This window comes from Dryas octopetala, chromosome 3 (assembly GCF_963921425.1).
Source record: "Dryas octopetala chromosome 3, drDryOcto1.1, whole genome shotgun sequence".
NCBI lineage: Eukaryota > Viridiplantae > Streptophyta > Magnoliopsida > Rosales > Rosaceae > Dryas > Dryas octopetala.
In genome coordinates, this window is record NC_141368.1 from 9,372,013 (window position 1) to 9,392,095 (window position 20,083).

The 20,083-nt window shown below is 34.4% G+C and overlaps 2 protein-coding genes across 3 annotated transcripts; one reads left to right on the forward strand and one right to left on the reverse strand.

Moving 5' to 3' along the window:
- Nucleotides 1-4,220: 4,220 nt before the first annotated feature.
- LOC147290595 (U-box domain-containing protein 33-like) lies at nt 4,221-11,873 on the reverse strand. 2 transcript variants are annotated; one of them, XM_086236298.1, is made up of 9 exons: nt 10,942-11,873; nt 10,263-10,384; nt 9,522-9,643; nt 8,835-8,939; nt 8,105-8,525; nt 7,771-7,908; nt 6,729-7,256; nt 5,048-5,809; nt 4,221-4,698 (listed from the first exon to the last, which is right to left on the reverse strand). In XM_086236298.1, the coding sequence occupies exons 1-9, from the start codon at nt 11,201-11,203 to the stop codon at nt 4,516-4,518; spliced, it is 2,643 nt and encodes an 880-aa protein (XP_086092424.1). In that variant the 5' UTR covers nt 11,204-11,873; the 3' UTR covers nt 4,221-4,515. The 2 variants fall into 2 exon arrangements, with proteins under 2 accessions (XP_086092424.1, XP_086092425.1); XM_086236299.1 differs by lacking the exon at nt 10,263-10,384 and having other exon boundaries at nt 10,942-11,076.
- A 7,258-nt stretch (nt 11,874-19,131) lies between these two features.
- LOC147290596 (uncharacterized) lies at nt 19,132-20,083 on the forward strand. Its single transcript, XM_086235818.1, has 2 exons — nt 19,132-19,416; nt 19,691-20,083. The coding sequence occupies exons 1-2, from the start codon at nt 19,132-19,134 to the stop codon at nt 20,081-20,083; spliced, it is 678 nt and encodes a 225-aa protein (XP_086091944.1).

Below are 20,083 nucleotides of genomic sequence, written 5' to 3' on the forward strand. Positions count from 1 at the left end.
AAAAATGTGAAAGCAAGTGAAGAGCGAGGGAGAGAAATATCGCGGAGAGTGCATTTTTTTTTTTTCTCTTTTCCTGCGTTTTACTTTTCCCGCGTTGTCGTTTTGGCCGTGGCCGTGTGGTTGTGTAACCGTTGAACTGGTTTTGGCTTTTTGCGCTGTGAGGTGTGGAAGGTGGACTTTACTTACTGGCACTTTGAGAGCGTGTGCTGCACGGGCCATTTTCAGAACTGGGATAGTACAAGGTGATCGGAGAATGATCAAAATTTATATCACAATTTTATAGTAAGCTCATGACTAAAAGTGGAGGAGGTACGACTTTGTGTTTTGTATTATAAACAATGTTTGGTGGAGATGTTTAGTTCTAATGGTACAACACTTAACACGACAAGCCACATAGGGACCTGGGGGACACAGGCCCCCCTCTCCTCTAATTAATTGACTTTTTTTGTTGATTTTTTTATTATTTTTGTTAATACATATGACATATATTTTTTATATAAAAACTGAAATAGTTTCTTACGTAACATATGTGTAAATTTAGATGATTATTATATATTTTTTTAAAATGGTAAAAGTTGATCTATCTTGGCCATTTTATAAAAAAAAAATCTTTATTTTTGTTGAAAATACTTAATGATTAATTAACTTAAGAACAACTGAACAAGTAATTCTAATTATGTAAAGATGATTTTTATTGTTATGAATGTTTTGAGAGAAACAATTGTACATTCAAACAAAAATAATGAAGTTATCATACAACATTCTTAAAATTTAAAAACTCATAAAAAAAAAATATTATGCTTATAACACAAAAAAAAAATATTAATCAATACTAAATATTTTGTGTGTTCCAAAAAGTTTATATACTACGTGGACCTTTAGATGAAGATTCTGATTCCGCCACTAATACGTGCCCCCCTTGGATGAAGATCATGGCTCCGCCACTGACAACAATAGTTTCGATTCTTACATTTTCCATTTTTATAACCTGCCACATTAATACCCAAATAATGAGCAAAACATTCATTGCGTTTGAGCGTTTTGTACTTTTTTAAGTAGCCAAAAATATTTCCTTAATTGTAGATTTTCATTTTGCTTCCTTCATGTCATGTCCATCCAAATAAACAAAAAATGTAAATTAAACTCTTCAAAGATTGCATTAATAACCATCATTATCTTTATTTTGTTCTAAATATGGATCACTTTCACAAATGTTGAGACAATGATAAAAAATAAAAATAAAGTGCTGCTATTTGCACACTTTTTCTTTTTCTTTTTGCACACCCCCACCAACTTATTTTGTGAAATTACTTAATTGACACAAAGAGAAATTACCTTAAAGAACAACCCACATCATTTGAAAAAAAAAAAAACAAAACTCTCCTTACACACCCCACCCTCAACCTCACCTCCAACCACAACCAAAACACACCCCCGTGACCCCACCTTTATACCAAAATTGCCGACACCCACCTCCCGCCATCAACTCGCCTTCATTGCCGCCCATGCATCCTATATCCACCATAGCCATTGGAAGTTGGAGGCATGCCCTAACCTAAAATTTTTGGATATGAATGTAAATCTAATGCTTTATTATCTAATTTCAATTGGTTAATCAAACATAATACCTTTTTCGTATGTTTGCGATGATTTGGAGTGGGGTTTTTTAGAGTGCAAGAGTGAATTTTCTGGTTATTCATTTTCAAATTCGCAGATCGTTCTGTACTAGTCTACTGAACATTTCGGTTTTGTTCGGTACTAAGTTGTCGAACCTTTCAGTTTCGTTCGGTAGTAACCTGCCGAACGAAACTGAAAAGTTCAACAGCTTAATACCGAACGAAACCGAAATGTTCGGTAGCTTACTACCGAACAAAATCGAAATGTTCGGTAGACCAATGCCAAACGACCTGCGAAACTCTATAACTCAAACCTGAAATTTCAATCTTGAAACCCAGAAAACCCGCACTCCATATTATCTCAAAAAAAAAAAATATATAGGTTTTGGGATGAATTAACCAATTTAAATTTTATAAAAAAACCCTAGATTTGCATATGAATTAAAAATAATTTAGCTTAAGGCATAACTATGAGTTGACAACAATGGCTATGGTGTTGTAGTAAGGTGGTGAGACCACCAACGGCAGATTGACAGTGGTGAGTTGACGGCGACTTCGACGGCTGAGTTGACGGCGGTAGTGACGGCTCCGATGATGATGTTGGTATACATGAGTGTGTTCTTGGCTAGGATTGGATGAGCGTGAGGTTGAGGGTGGGGGTGTGTATTGTCTGAAAGGGTTGAGTGGGTGTGTATTGTTTGAATAGATTGAGTGGGGTGTGTAAGAGAAATTTAGTAAGATTAATGAGATTGAAGATATTTTGGTAATGAGAGGGGTGTGTTAAAGAGAAATTTTACATTTAAAAAAATGATAAGAGGTGTTTAGGAAAAAAGTGTGTGCAAAAAAAAAAAAAAAAGGTGTGCAAATAGCAGCTCTCCAAAAGACACAATTCGGTCCACTTTTAAGTGTTTGAATGCAACTTTTTTCGAGTATTCGAACGCTCATTAGTAGTATTCAATGTTGAATTTAAAATTGAAACGAATAGTAATGTATCAAGATAAGAATAACAATTTTGTTAACTCTTAATATAGAACTTTACTTTTTATTTATTATCAAACACATGCAATGTCTCATTTTACATTATTTATCGCACATAGTGTTTCATATTACATCAATTATTTCTTCTTAAATTATACATTTTATGATAATTATTTATGAAAAAAAATTTAAGTCATTTTTATTTTCAAATCTTAATCAAATTTGTGTGTGTGTGTGTGTTTTTTTTTTTGTATGACGGACAAAATTTTAAAGAAAAACTAAGCGAAAATAGCTCTTGTTGTGGAGACCCCTGCAACATCAAGAGCTATTACTAACAATATATTTCACCTTTCAATACAATGTATATATCACATCACGAAATTATAAAGCTATGTGATGTTACTTTATGAAATTAAAATAGCATTGTACAGAACTTTATATTAGCATCAACATCTTATCCTTAAAACTGTATTTTCGGATTTTCCCGTACAAAAATTAAAATATTTCATGAAATGCGAAAATTCAATCCACGCGCGCCAGCAGAGAGTTGAAACTTGAAGGACCGTAAAAGCGCGTGGGACAGCGTCTTAAACGTTCTTCACAGGTTACCGGTTACTGTCCGAATAGGTTTGGGCTCCGTATGGACCGTACAGATAAGACGGCCCAATAAATTATTACTCCACTCATGATCCGCTACCTGCGAGCCCACGTTAACTTGGAAACGTGTCAGATATGTAAGTGGGAATGTGATCAAAAGTCAACGGAATGATTTATTCTGTTTGTATCTTTGGTTATTTCATCGAATAGTGTGGGAACACGTGTCGGACTACGTGGGCTTCAGCTCATGGGAGCACTGCAGTTTCGTTAAACATAGGGCACCAAAGCCATAAAGTAGGGCCCTCACATGGAAGCACTTTCCTGTGGTCAGCTATCCACACAGGCACCTTACTTAATGGTGGAATCACACGTGCGGTTGGAGTATTCTGTGTTCACCACATGTGTGGGCCCGAACTGAAAATGAAGCAGCATGATGATGAGATGGGCTCTCTAGGGGAAAGTGAAGTGGTTGAGAATATATTTTATGATCCCTTGGTAATTAGGAGGAGGATTCTGTTTCTTTGCTTGTCTATGATCATTTACATGTTTGGACTCCTGGCGATGCGAAATTATACATGTTGATTGATCGAACTTCGATCAACATGTGTAATTTTGCACTGTCCGAAGTTCTGACGTTTACTCTTTATCCAATTCATTTTTCATCTCTCAACTTATACACTCTTCTCTTTATGAACGAGATGATAGTGGGCTGATTGAGATTTGAGAGTGAAAACAGGAAATTAATAGAAGCTATACTAAATAAGTGATATAATTATTATAATGACCATATCATTTTAGTTATTCAAACTATTATCAAAGGTGCTTAAAACAGTTGGGGTATATTAGACATTTCATGTTTGGGAGATGTGTGGCAGCTTGTGCACTGTGTTGGAGTTGAAGGTGATCAACACAACAACCCTCTCCCTAGTCCCTACTAACATTTCTTCTTTGGTTGAAATATATAGTAGAGAGGAATTTCAAGATGCCAACAAACATTACAAATTGGCGATCATAAGTAACTCAAGAATCAGCCAGCCAAAGATCATTACCTTGCATTATATTTCTTAATCAATGTCAAACATGCATCAGCTGTGAATATTACCATTTAAAAGTAATATCAATGACAAGTCCGAGCCAATATGCATGGTCTGCTGTACAATAAGATAGCATGTAACACATAATTTGTCTGTAAACTTACATACTCTGAGATCCAAGAAAGAAACTAACAAATCAAAAAGAGAAGAAAATTATCTTGATATATTATACATATGTATGTATGGACATATATATGTCGAACAAAACTCCAAGCAAGTGGATGGAGATTTCAATTCCGTTGCAGCCACTCCTGAATTGCAGAACGAAGAGCATGGTTGGGGACAAGGTTGTTGTGTTCAAGCTTAAGATTTGTCATGGGTGAAGTGTCATGACCACTGTCCAGCCATCCTCTCAAAGCCTCTGCTTCATAAGTAAAACCATCTGCTGCAACATGCGGATCTTGCATGACTTCCTGCAAGTTTGCAAATAAAAGGAATGCACTTTATTTTATGGCAGTTTCAACTGAGTAAAGTCAAGATAAAGTAATTCTTAAAAGAAAAAACATAATACATAGAAGCTATATTCTTTTTAGATCCATAGACTTGTGCGTGTGAGTGTGTTTGACAATGAAAAACCACTATACATCAAGTACCAGTTATTGGAGAAGCTGATGAATGATTATAATATAAATTATGGAGCAAGTTTTATTCGCTTATAGATGAAAGTCATAAATGTTCTATGAAATTCCAAAAGACCATGAGGGTGTAGTGACTATAGAAATGGCAATCCAAAATATACTATAAATAATGAACAGAACTTACCTGGAAAATGGGACAGATAAAATATGGAGGAGGTTGGAAATGCTCTTCAGTACCCAGGCGGAATGACATTGAGCATCCACATGAAGCCCTCATTGGTTCAAGTACCCTCCAGACATCTGAAACAAGGTCTGCCCTGCACTTCCGGTTCATCTCACAACACCTCAATGCCAAGCGAGCCAACTGTGCAGCCTGAACAAATGGCCAGTCTCCAGCCAAAGGATCCAAGAGCGTTTCCAACTTTCCAGAATCTACTGCATATTGCACTTCCTTTGTTATCCCCACAGCTGGTCTCCCAGTCAGCAACCGTAGTAGTATAATTCCAAATGAATAAACATCTGACTTTGGTGTAAGCTCTCCTGATGAGAGGAACTCAGGATCCATGTATGCGAAAGTGCCCTTTGGGTCCGTTCTGCAAAAGAGTGTTGTGTTGTTCGATCCATCACGACGAGACAATAGCCGACAGATTCCAAAGTCACTAAGTTTGCTAACAAAGTTAGCATCAAGGAGAATATTGGCAGGTTTCAAATCACCATGTACTATGCTGTGAGGTTTACTGGAATGAAGAAAGATTAGGACAGAGCACAACTCGGTAGCAATGCGTATTCGAGTTTGCCATGATAATGGGGGAGTATTGTCCTTGCAGCTGAGTCGATCTTCAAGGCTTCCATTTGGGAGATACTCATAGACGAGACTCCAAGCTTCTGGGCAGGCACCAATGAGTGTGACAAGATTGGAATGCCTCAACTTACTCAATACATCCACCTGAGAACGAAGATACAATCAACTAATGTGATAAAATGGCAAACATGTGAATTAAATTTCTTCAAAAGTAGTTTTTATTGGTTCCAATTTTTTTAAGAACTTGCACTAGTATAAATTGGTAAATAGAATATCTAACAAAAAAAAATTGCAAACATTGGAAGTTTCAGCCTCTGCAAGGCAGGAAAATCTAAAAGGTTTCACATACATGGAAAATTTATGCTCACTTGTCGGCTTCTTAATGCCATCACATACTATAGAGTCTAAACACAGTGAAAGTATTATGTATCAATATAATAGCATAAGAGCTCGTTCGGTAACGTTTCTGCTTTTATGTTTTTTTTTTTTTTTTTTGAAAAGAAAAAAGTAAACATAGATTAGGTAAAGTGGAAGGAAAATGAGAAGAGAGATGATAGATGTTAGGGAGAGAGGAAAGAAAATATAGGAAATGGTTTCTAAAATAGCAACTAAATGCTGAAAATAAAAAACTATTTAAGATTTTAGTTTTTTTTTTTTGTCTCATCTCTCATCTCCCTCCCACTTTTCTCCCGCCTCTCTCCCCTCTCTTTTAACTTAAAATAGAAAACAGTGGCCAAAAAAAAAAACTTAAAATAGAAACATCATTAAACATACCCTAAAATATTGCATGAAAGAAACAATAGCACATCCTGAACAAGATTTAATTTCTTAGCTAGTCCACTGGGTAATCATATTGTAGTAAGGTAACCTATTGAATGCAGCAAACCAGATAAGTACACCAATATGTCCCTAGTATTTGGATATGTATGATAACACAGTTATAACTAGACTCCTGATTATTTAAATTTCACGCTAGCTTTAATCATAAATTAATCCGGTAAGTTCAGTGCTTGTATAAATCAACTGATTGTTAAAAGAGTAGACCATATTCAGGTCATCCTACCTCTTGCTGGAATTCAGAGGGGCCTTGCAGACTGTGAGCATGTAGCATTTTTATAGCCACCTCGGTGTGACGTAGGAAACCTTTAAAAATGCTCCCATATCCCCCTTCTCCAATCTTCAGTAATGGGTCAAAGTTTCGAGTTGCTTCCTCCATCTCTGCAAATGAGAACTCAGAGAAGAACTGAGGCATGTGTGTGCTTGAGGCCTCTCCTTGTTTTTTCCTCAGCTCCTCAGCTTCTCTAAGAGCATTGTCACGCTCCACATGCAACTCATCCCGTTCTTTTTTGTAATTTTGTAAAAGTTCCACAGCAGAGATAATCTTCTGCTCCAAGCTCATGACCATCTGATCAGACTCCGCAAGTTGGCACTCTAGTAGTGATTTCTGATCTAGGGCAGCCCTTAATTCTTCCATGACTTCTCCTCGCTGCTTCTTCATCTTTTCAAGTTCTCCTCTCTCTTTTGCTAGTACTTCCTCAATTTCTTTCCTTAGTTTCAACTGCTCGTTATATAAGAGCTCTAATGCTTTCGCCTATAAATGGAGTAATTCAAAATTTGTTGTTTATGGAGTTTTTGCCCAAGTAAAAAGAACAAAGATCATGGAACTTACTATGTTCACATTTCAGATTACATGTTACTAATATAATGTAGTTGAACATGATGCCTGCCACTTTAAGTGGTACAAGATCAAATACGTGGAATTTATTTATTTATTATTTTATTTTTTTTGGGTGGGGGGGGACACTACATATGCCCACCTCTAAGATTCACCAAGCATCAGGTTGACATTTTAAGCTTTCCATTTAGAAACAACCATAAGGAACAATTTCCATGCAAAGTGCATTTGGATCTTATCCATCTTCTCATCTTAGGTAATATGATAATCAATGTTATGTTGCCAATTCTAGATATAACCTTCTTTGAGGAACACTTACTATCTACATTATATACTGAAGTATTAGAAAAAAGGAGAAGAAATAATTTTAAGATTCATGTCTAGGGGAAAAATGGAAAAGTTAAAAGTTCCAACTAGAAACAAAATTTACCCTGCGCATAGAGTCAATGGCATCTTTTTCAGCTTTCCCACGCCTGATTGCCTCCTGATATGCTTCTCGCTTTGCATTTTCAGCCTCTCCCATTGCTTGTTCAAGATGATCATAAAGAGTATCATCTATATTTCCATCCTGCTAGACCATCAAATATTTTAAAATTAAAACCTTTTCAGATTATTTGGTGACTAAATTGACTCAACTGATTCACGTTAAGGTGGCAGGTGAAGTACTAGTTAAAAATTTCAAAGTCTAAATTCACAACGTGAAAACATGCAGATGGTCCCTGAAATAATTATGCACATTCCATAAGTGATAGTTTTGCACTTACCAATACACTGGGAGGGGATGAATGATTAAGATCTTCTTTGAAAGGAGAAAGTGCACTTGACCCTTTATCACTTCCCTCAATCCCCGAATACTGAATCCAAGTTAAATCACCCAGTGCAGCAGAAGAGCCCATTGAAAATCCCGAAGCACTCCTCCTTGATACTCGATCCCACTCATCAGGACTCCCTTCTTCCATCCTGCTTGTTGGAGTTGAAACCCCTCCAGTAGCATCTGTTGTGCTCACTTTCTCATTTACTGACTTCACCCTGCGGAACAAATCTTGAGCTGCATTGCTTAGTTTCACTCGATTATTCTGCCCCAGATTAACAGATTGCGATCTAAAATGATGTGATTGTATAGTATCCGTGTTTGGACTTGGTTGCAGACATGCAACCTCTGCATCAACTCCATCTTTCTCATCCCTATTTTATCATGGTATATGCATTAGCAGCCAAGACCAACAAAATCAAGCAACAGTTCATGATTTGAAAGAAAAGGTGAACTTGAGAAGAAATGTATTTCTAAAGTTAAATTATACAATCACCATTGTATTTGTAGCAGATCACTAATGAAGCATTTTGTAAACAATTACAAGCCATATAGTTACTTTGAAGTTTAGAAATTTTTCTCTATATGTTGAAACACATCACTATTGTAAAGATAAATAACACAAGTTTCAAGAACACTTTTTTTTTTTTCCAATTTTATTTGCTAAAAAGTTTCAAGTAAACCTTGTGTGTATAAGGTGCCCCTTGCAAATAAATTGTATGTGACAGGAAGCAGATGCGTGTTGGCGCACGTATATGGCTTTCTTAGACTTGAGGTCCATCATTTTCCTGCAATGTTAATCTGTGCGTAAGCAATCTCAGTGTAAAAGATGCATGTACAGATACTAATACAATCAACCCCCTAAGTGAGATTTACTACCTTGTAACAAACAATTAAATACTCTCTTTGACACATGCAAAAACAGCAAGAGTAACAAAATACACTCTTTTATTGGAAAGGGAATTGGAATCTAATTAACCAACTAACTATTTGTTGTGGAGGCAGAAGTGAGAGACATTCCAATGACAACCAGGCATGCCTAATTGCTGGTGTATTGTCACATATTTTACCATATGCATTTTCTTTTATTATTCATTAACAGTCAATTCACTTTCAGTTTGTGCCACTATGATACTCTTTTCAGTCTCTTTCATGACTGATTAATAGCCTTCATTGAATTAAGAACTCATCTTAAAGAATGCACAGTCAGGGCCTGCGCATCTATGCTGGATGAACAAAAAAATGCACCAGAAAAATCACATCCATGGGAATTATACATTGGTCTGTTTACTTTGACATCCACAGTAGATGTACATAGAACTAAAAACAAAAATGATAACAGGCATATGAGAAGAGTTCGTATGTAATACCTTGAATGGGACTTGTCTGCTGCTGCTCCCATAACAAGCTTCCTGATCCCACGCTGAGAGATGAGTTCCACAATTCCCTTCTCAATACAGTCCATTTCAATATCTAGTGGTTCTGCCTGAACCTACATTAAACAGTGATCAGCGAAAATATATCAGAAAACTTAGGGCCCCATTTGGTAACATTTTCATTTTTTCTTTTTCGTTTTTAGTTTTAATTAAAGATAGAGAAGAAAAAAATGAGAGAATACTAAGAAGAGAGATAATAGATGTGAGGAAGGGGGAGGAAATGTATATGTAATGATTCGTAAAATAAATTAAAAACCAAAACAATTTTTATGTAGGATTTTTTTCAGTTTTTGTTTTATGCATTCTCTCTCATTTCTTCCTCACTTCTCTCATATCTCATCTTCCTTCCTTCTTTCTCCCATTTACTTTGTCTTCATCTCCTTAACTAAAACAAAGAACATACATGTTATAAAAAAGGCCCTTAGCAATTTTCACAAAGCATTTCAAAAGGAACTCCTAAACTAACAAAAATGTACAAGTACACTATCAGATAATACAAGAATCCATTCCTAATATTTACCAACTTCGTAAGAAGAATCATTTAACTTCATATCCTTTTATTTTGTTATTGATAAATCTTTTAGAAAAATTACTATGTTTTATAAAAGAATATGTATACAAAGGCCAAAAAAGGAAAAAGGAGCACACAGGAAGAGACAGAAGAAGGAATAATACCCCCATTTTAAGACAAATATGAAGGTAATCATCAAGGATCTTATGCATGTTTTTCCTTTCGATTTCTCGGTATGCTCTGACTTCCTGTTCCTTCATTGAGCTTGCTGGGAACTTGGTTCCCACTGCAAATCAAGGAAACAGTGGAATATTAGCCATTCAGAAACTTGGAGACTGCAAGGCAGAATGACAACTTTGGAAAGACGCCATCTCAGCCAACTTTAATAAATGAAAATACACAAACTTCACCAGATTACAATATAATGACTTTTAAATCCCAGCCAAATTAATAAAATATTGGATTGACAAATTTTCCTGAGTTTTCTAAGTATTTATAAACGTTTCTACTTTTCTTCAACTTTTTATCCATATATTATCTGATTCATGGGTCTGAATCTGAATTCAAAATTTATTGAATTGCTCATAACTGCCTATCAAACCATAACCCTCAAGAGGCAAGGCATTATCAAGTTAGTAATTGAGAGAGAAACAAATTTTCTCAACAGTATAAATCTAATAAGTTATAATATCAAGCACTCAATCATACAGTTACAAGAGTCATATTATACAACATCATAAAATTGAATTATCCCTCAAAATTCAGAAAGTGTTGCATACATACAAAAAATAAATATATATGTGTGTGCACAGAGGTGCCCCTACATGTATATTGCAGACTTACTCATGGGAATCATTTGTGCAGGCTGGTGAACATGAACAATGCAAATTCTCTTCCCTCCTGAGTTCTGTATTGCCCATATCAGAGTTGATTTGCTCTCTTTCACATCTTTTGTCACTGCAACATAAATCACATCTTCGATCATGCGTGCCACTACCGGCTCCTGCACAATCTCTCCACCGCTAGCCATATATCCTGAAATGTCAGGATACCTTATCCGCTCTATGGTTTGCGTAATTGCAGGCACAGAACTCACCACAGCCATCGCAAAAACTATTGCAAAACCCAAGCATCAAAATCTCACACCAAGCTATTGGTTCCTCTCTCTATCTATCTCCAAAAGTTAGAAACTGCCTTCCTCTAAAACCCTCTTTTCCTTAACTTTCAGAACTTAATCATCAAATTCTCACACTACCCAGAAAACTTTCTCTCTCTAAAACTCAAATCAACAGATTCAACTCAATTTTGCTCCTCTTTAAATCAAAATCACACACTACCCAATTCAACTTTATCACTCTAGAACCAAGATAAAAAAAAATAAACAAAGAGAAAAGCAATCAACTCCAAAAACCCACTTCTTCAATAGAGAAAATTATCAAAATCTCACACAACCCAATTCAGCCTTTCCCCTCTAGCCCTCAAATTTAACGAAATCAACAAAGAAATCACTGCCAATCTAACAAATCGAACCTCCCCAATAAAAAAAAAAAATCGAGCTTCAAACTCTCACACCCAGAAAATCAACTCCAACATTCCAAGACTTCCACCTCCTACAGTGAATCAACAGAACCAGAAAGAAAAGGAGATGCTTACAAAAGATGAACGGAAAAACACGAAGGGGTTGTTACTCCAGGTCTTTATAGATATGATTGGGGCCAAAAGAGATTGCTTGTCTTGAGGCTCCAATGATTGTGCAATACAAACAGAGTCTTACTTTTTTTTTTTTTTTGGCCACAGAGTCTTACTTATATTACAGCATATTGTATATCAAAAACTCAGGGAAGTTGCATAAACAATTCCATGGCGGGCTCCATTTTTCTTTAGTCTACTCACTGCGAAATTATAACGTGAGTTTCATTCGTAAAAAATAAATATATTTATCATTCTAATTTTTAAAGTAAATTTATTTACCATTAAAGACCGTAAGATAGACTTTAAAATAATTTATTAAAAAAAATTATCTCCTAGCACTACTGAATGTAAATAGCATTTTAGGGGATTTACCGGTTTAGTGATACAAAATGAGTTTTGGAGAACAAAATAAGGCATGGCAGTTTATGAACCAAGTTCGAACAAGTCAAGCTATCTCATGACGAAATTTGAGTTGCTCTTTAAATTGTTTCATCAGTCAAGTGCATCAAAACTCAAGCTTCACTTGTACTTTTAAGTTTTAATGAGATTAACATTTATTTAAGTTTTGTTTTGTTACTTTTACAAGTCGAGCTCCAACATATAACGTATGATACAAACTCAAGTTATAATGAGATGGTTTACTACCTTAGATAAGAGAGAAGATGAACAAATACAATAATCTTAGAAATTATTTCCATGACAACTCTAATTATCCCAATTTTTTTTCAACTATTATTTTTCAACTTAAATTGCATTCATATATTAGATTGTTCAAATGAATTGATATCACGCAAATTGGAAAATAAAAATGCAATTGTTAAGATAGCATAGTTGAAAAAATCGTTTAATTGCCCTTTTTATCTAAGTTCGATCTCCTCTTTCGAGTCAAAATAAACAAAAAATTGGGGCATTAAACATTTTTCTTATTTTCAATAAACCATATGAATGATATGTCCATCAAACAAACTACTGGTCATCAAGACGGACGTTGATTAAAGTAAGGACCATTGTAAGTTTGTTGACTTGCACACTATGTAATTGTTACTCACCCAACAAAAATATTCAAAGTCAACAGGTACGGAGGAAGAGTGGGCCATGGGTGCCAACTGCCAAGGAATAATGGAATATTCTCTCGCGGATCTTTGAATCTTTGACCATCTCCTCCTTGGAACCGCCGCGAATGGTTTGACCCCGCCATTTGGAGAAAGCCAAAGATCCCATGATATCGATTTTACTCGTCCTCTCTGTGATCGCCTGCTCAACAACAGTAACTGTCTCCACCTTGTTTGTTTTTTACTCTATTGTTTTAATTATAAAAATAATATTTAATTTCTCAACATTTTAGGACCTACTAGACTCCGTCCACATCTAGTTAACATTTGTTTGTGTTAGAAGAATTCTAACCTTTAATCTATATATTATAATCATCTTACCGGCCATTTCTTATTATATAGACTAATTTCAAGAGCTTTTAACCTTGTGTTAGTCTCTTAATACACGCAAGTGTAATACCACACTACTAATAATTTACCCATAATTATAATGATAGTTTTTTTTTTTTTTTGAGAATAATTATAATGATAGTTAACCACAAAAGTCCACATCTCGTTAATATTTTGTTATATTAGAAGAAATTTAACTTTTGATCTATCATAATCATCTTACCTTAACTTACCACTTATAATTCCAAAAGTTTTTAACCACAACTATTTATGAGTGCGTGTCAATTAGTTTTTATTTTGTATATTAAGGTGTGCTTTACACCTGTAACATAATAACTCGGGTAATTTAAATTAAATAGCTAGCCTCATTTAATCAAACTCAAGTTTTTTGACCCCTAATCCAAAAACTTACTTTAATAGCTTTTTTGTATTTTATGTGACCAAAATACTCCTCTATATATATATTTTATAGACCGAAAATTTCACTAATAGACCAAAACATTCATATCTCTTCCCCACGTGATGACTCTTTGATGAACAAAAACCAGATCTATAACTTTACCCAAAAACAAAACAAAAGCTATTATAGCTCATCAAATATAGCTTTGCCCAAAAGAAATTAAAAGAAAAAGAATAGATCGGATTTGCCTAAAAATTAAATTTTTTATAGCTCTTTGATGAACAAAAACCAAATCTATAACTTTACCCAAACCATTGTCATCACGAGCAAATCTGGTCTTTGATGAACAAAAACCATATCTATTCTTTTTCTTTTAACTTGTTGGGTGTTATATCTATATGTTTTAAATATGATCTCTCTCTCAATTTCGTCTATGGCCTCCCCTGATCTCTCAAAACCAGATCTAAATTCAATTGAGAAGAATAAGAAAATGCAAAAATTACAGATGTGAAATTTTTAGTGGACATGGTGGTGGAATTCGACTGTTGATTTTTTAGTGGACAGTGTAGTCGACACAAATTGTGTCGACCAAAAATTCAACCGTGTCGACCACAAATTTGACAACAATCAGATCTGAGACAAATTCGACCATGTGTCGACCACAAATTTGACAACAATCAGATATGAGTTTTTGGGATGGGAGAGATAGAACATCATATCTGATCTCTGTGGGTGGATAAAAAATTGTGAAAACAGCAACAAAAATCAAACAAAAGCGTGACTGGTGATGACGATGAGGGTTAAAATTTTCAAAGAAAAAAAAAAAAAAAAAAAACTTTCTTTTCCCTTTTTTGATTTGGGTTTTTGGAATGGATTGGGTTTAGAGGATAGTCAAACTCAAAGCCTATGTATTTATGAAAGCAGTTGCAGAACTTATAAACGTGTTGATGCTTTGCAATTTTCCACATCTGCCATTAACAAGTCAAGATCTATGACTTTTGTTTTAACGTGTTGATCTTGGATCTTAAATCAAAACCACATTTTTTCACAATTTTCCACATTTGCCATTAACATGTTGATCTTGGATCTTGGCTGGATCTTGACTTGTGACATAACTGGAAATTATTTAATGGCTGGAAAGAAAGCACGGTGAGAGAGAGAAGAGAGAGAAAAGATAGATAAAAATGTTACAATAACAAAAGAATTTGGTTTTTATATAAACGGCGTTATGGACATTTCACACAAAAAAGGTATAGAAAAAGTAAATTTTTTGGCTAGGGGGGTAAAAAAAGCTTGACTTTGATTAAATAGGGCTATTTATTTAAATTACCTTAATAACTCTCTCATTCTGACTTTATAATAGTATAGATAAATTTTAGCTATTAATTATATAAGCTTAACTAATTAAAGTGATTTTTGTAAACTACTCTAATGAAAAAATATAAATAGATATTAATTTTAAAAATGTTCTCTAAAGAAACTTGTTTTGAAATGGGAAATGTGTTTGAAAATTTCTCTAGATTATTAAAGTATGCTTCCAGCCCATTGTGGTTTTGGACTAATTAAAGTATGCTTCCTAAAAGGAGACATGGAGAGTCCTACAATGAGATAGAAATAGGATGTGGTTGGAACATGTCAAAAACCATTTGATATATCAAACAAATCCATTAGTTTGGTGAAGGGAAAATAACAAGGAAAAAACCCAATTGTGTAAGACTGTAAGAGTACCAAAGGTTTGAGTATGTCAAAAATCTTGAAAGACTTCAGTATAATGATCGAGGAGGAAAAAGAAAACAAAGCAAAAATGAAGAACCCACTTTCCTATTATATTCTCATTGGGGATTTGCAAGAAAAGAAAGACCAAATTGGGATATTCTCATGTCCTTTTGTCTCATTTCATTTAACGGAGTTTGAATTCATGCACTCTTGAAGTGTCTTATATGCCTTAATTTCTATATGTGTAAGTGCCTAAGTGGTAAGTACTAAGTACATTGCATTCAGCCAAAAAATTAATGACAAAATTGACTTCCGTGAAGGTTTGCTTGTCTAGCATTATCAATTAATTCCAAACTTTTTAATTAAGATGTAGCATTGTCATCAATTAATTCAAAGCATGCATATAAATGTAATCGTGTGGCGCATGCGCTTGCTAGGTTTGTGTTATCAAATTCGGATCAGCTAATGTTCATGTAAACTCGCCTAATCTATGAAAGTCTTTTTTATTCTAAAAAAAAAAAAGCATGCATATAAATGTTGAAAAACTTCATTTCGGACTTTATACTCATAATAAAATTCACGTTTTTGTTGAGAGTAATATGGAGTAATGTCCCACATCAAAAAACTAGAGTTTAGCATAGTATATATGCTTATAAGTCTTGGGTCTCTCCACCCATTGCCAATTAGTTTTGGGTTGGATGCTCTAATTCTATCAGTTTTATATTTGTTTTAAGCCAATTTAATTTTCAGTGCGCATTTAAATGTTGTTGAACATAAATTTTTTTCAAAAACTTAAAGGTGGATCATATTGTAAACTTAATATTAAGTAAATCATTCAAATCAATTCATAAATCCAAGACACAGAACTTCATGATTCTCACAATTACATAAGGCATAAATTTAATTCATCATAAATACATATCTTGATCCATGAGAGCAATCTAAAAATAAAGCAAGATGAATGTTTTGATCAATCCGTAGACGAACGGTTAGTGTAGAGAAAAAAAAATTTCTCTCTCTTAGCCTCTTTGCACGATAAAACTCTAATACGTGTTTTCTTGATGTACACAACTGATGGGTATGTACACTATTTATAGGCAGAGAGAACCAGTTTTAACCCTAATTATTTTTACCATCTATCACAGTAAAAGTTAAGGAAATTACTTCTCTTATATATTTGACCAATAGGATTCCCCAAATAACTTATTAAACCCTATTTATGCCACATAGGTCATTTCATGTGGCCCACATACAAAATATTAATAAAATAATTTTAAATGTATTGTTTGTTTTTTAGATTACTTATCTTGTGCATAATCTATTTCATTTAGACTTATCTATTATTGACCCATTCAAATAACTATATGGATCTTTTTAGGCTTCCTTTTTTTTTTTTTCTTTTAATCAAATTTTGGCTTCCACTTGATTATATATTTTCTAATATAAACTTATCCTAACTTTATCCTAATCATAATTTATTAACTCTAAATTTTTCTATGTGGCCGTACATTATGTGATAGGCTGACGTGGTTTTACGAATCTACTCAAATTATAACAATCATACAATCATCTATATATTTACTCTTGGTGTGTTTGGATGGAGAAAAAAAAAAAACTCAGCATTTAAGAAATTACATGCTCTAATTTTCTTATTTGAGTTCATAAATACATAATTTTGTGGAAAAAAACTTAGAATTTGATGGCTGTAAATTCCACCTAAATTGATATTATTTTCAAAATTTCAATTTTTTTTTTTTAAAAGTCGTGTCCACCCATCACCTTGCCAATTAATCACAATACCACCATGTTGCCGCTACCACCACCACTGATATAGCTGCCGCTGTCACCACCACCTCCACAACCACTACCACCGTTGTCGCCACCGTCACCGTCACCGTCACCACCACCACCGCCACCACCATCACTGCAACTACCACCACCACCACCACCATCGCCGCCGTCACCGCCACCTCCAACACCCCAATTTTTGCCGCTAACATTTCTCCCACCGCCCGTGGGCCATCACCTTTACTACCATCGTCAACTCACCACAAGAATCATTTTTATTATTGTCACCATCACCATCACTCTTTAATAAAATTACTATAAATTCCGTATTTAAATTCCATTATAATTATATTTATTCAAACAAAAGAATTTATATATTCTAGAATTTTAAATCAACTCATTTTAAATTCCACCATTTGTGAGCTATAGCTTTAGTGGATTTATAATACCATACAGCTTGCGTGCCACTTCATTACATTTACATACAATAATTTTTCAATCCCTAGACGATTTGGAGAAAGATCCTATTTCACTCTTATCCAAAAAAAAATGAAGAAGAGAAAAAGATAAGATTTATACGCGTTAGGTGACTGGAAAAAATTACAAACTTGTACGTCTGGGCCGTCTGGCCCGTCTGGCCCGTCTGGGATCTCTAATTCTCCACCTGATAATCTAAAATAATTCTCAATCAAGCGGACCCTTAAATAATGGCTTTCCAAAATTATTTTAATATTTGACCAGATATATTCCAATCAGGAATTCTCATAATTCCGTCCCTGCACAAGTTGGAAAGTTGGATATATTTTTGGTGATAAATATCTGATACATGAAGACAATATTAATTAATTATTTTCTTGGTCAAATATAGTTTGGAAATTAAGATCATAAAGGATGAACTTATTAATTACTGGCCTTAATTTGTCATTATCATGAAGTTTAGAATAAAAGGTAGAGAAAAGTAAGACTAAAATAAAGGGTTTATTTCATATTTAGTACCTAAACTTTGACCCTTGTCTTAATGTGGTACCTAAACTTTTATTTGTCCCAATTGAGTACCTAAATTTTTATTTTGTGTTTAATAGGTATCAAAATGAATTTTTGTTAAAATTGTCAATAAAAATTAGGGGCAATATAGTCAAAGTATATTTTAATTATTTTCTTTATATGTTTAAAATTATTAAAAAAAAAAACACACAACAAACAAAAAAAATTAAAAATTAAAATTAAAATATAAATTTTTTGAAGTGACTATATTGCCCCTAATTTTTGTTGATAATTTTAACAGAAATTCATTTTGATACATATTAGACACAAAATAAAAGTTTAGGTACTCAATTGAGACAAATAAAAGTTTAAGTACCATATTAAGACAATGGTCAAAATTCAGGTACTAAGGCCTACCACAGTGCATCTGAAAATGTTACCCAAAAACCCATTTTGGGTAACAAATGGGTAACAACTCCCCACAATGGGCCGGAATTTGTTACCTATATTCCCTTGTGGTCCAATGTGTTATCTATATTTGGATAACAGTGTAACCCATTTTTTTTGTTACCCAAAATTGTGATGGCCCACCATTCAAAGACTTGCAGGAGGAGACTGACACCAAAGCTGCAATGAATTCTTCTATTTGAATGTGATGGCCAGCACGTGAAGATCAATTAAATGGAATGATTAATTGACATGATTGAGCTGTTTTTGAAACTGCTGACCGGTCCTTGAATCCAACGGCCCAGATCACATAGCCGTTGGATATCAAGGGCCTAGATCACTCCCATACTTTTTTTTTTTAAAATATTACTAAATTAATTGTAAAATCCATAAAATACTCGAAAAAATTTTAAAAAATTTCAGAAAAAATTTCTAAAAATCTACCACACCCCCAACGGCTATATTCTCAAAGATTATATATATACTACACAAGATCCATGATTTTTTCATCACAAACATCAATCTTTCATACCACATTTACAAAAAAAATAAAAATTCTTTATCATGGCTCCTAGAGGATGTTCTTGGGCACAAGGTGAAGATCAAGCCCTAGTGAAGGCTTGGCTAGAGAAGTCTCCCGACGGTTGTCTTGGTGCAAATATAAGAAAAAAAGTGCTTTGGAGTGACATTTACGCAATCTTCAAGCGTAACTTGGGGGGTGAAACCATGCGTTCGATTGGCGGCGCTAAATCACGATGGGTTGATATAGCACGGGATTGCACCAAGTTTTATGCTTCGTTGATGGAGGCGGAGCGAATGCGCGGAAGCGGTGCAAATGATGCCAACGTGGTAAGTTTTTATTTATTTATTATTGGTATGATATTTAATTTTATGATTGTTTATTTATTAAGGAAATTTATTTAATTTTACGATTGTTTATATATCAAGACAATTTATTTAATTTGAAGATGTTTATTTATCAAGGCAATTTTATCTAATTTTACGATAATTTATTATCAAGGCAATTTATTTAATTTGAAGATTGCTTATTTATCAAGACAATTTTATTTAATTTTACGATTGTTTATTTATCAAGGCAATTTATTTAATTTTATTGTTGTAGTTTGCGAACGCACTTGGGAGTTTTGAAGGCAAGACTGGATCCAAGTTTGGTTTCTTACATGTTTGGGACCTATTAAAAGAAAGTGCAAAGTATGCCGCGGCGAATACCTCGGCCCAGTTGAGTGAACCAGAGACCCTCGCCTCTGACGATTTCGACACTCCCGAGAGTGACAATAATGTATGTCCGACCATCCGAATTAGTGATGACGAACACCCACCACCATTTCAACCAATCGGTCCCTCGCGGCCAAGGCCACCAGGAAGAAACCATTCAACGCGGGCCAAGGCCACTGAGCCCGTCCAAGCTCAAATGGTTGAGGAAGTGCATGATTTTAATGAAAATGCAAGAATAGCCATGCACCTGTGGGAAAAACCCTCCCGTTCAACCATGTGA

Excerpts from the sequence above, each read along its gene's own strand:
- LOC147290595 (XM_086236298.1), bottom strand. The coding sequence starts at position 11,203 with ATGGCTGTGGTGAGTTCTGTGCCTGCAATTACGCAAACCATAGAGCGG. Across the intron at positions 9,644-10,262 it reads ATATTTGTCTTAAAATGGGG|GTTCAGGCAGAACCACTAGA; the intron begins GTATTATTCCTT and ends TGTTTAATGTAG. Across the intron at positions 4,699-5,047 it reads TTATCTGTCCCATTTTCCAG|GAAGTCATGCAAGATCCGCA; the intron begins GTAAGTTCTGTT and ends GCAAACTTGCAG.
- LOC147290596 (XM_086235818.1), top strand. The coding sequence starts at position 19,132 with ATGGCTCCTAGAGGATGTTCTTGGGCACAAGGTGAAGATCAAGCCCTA. Across the intron at positions 19,417-19,690 it reads GTGCAAATGATGCCAACGTG|TTTGCGAACGCACTTGGGAG; the intron begins GTAAGTTTTTAT and ends TTATTGTTGTAG.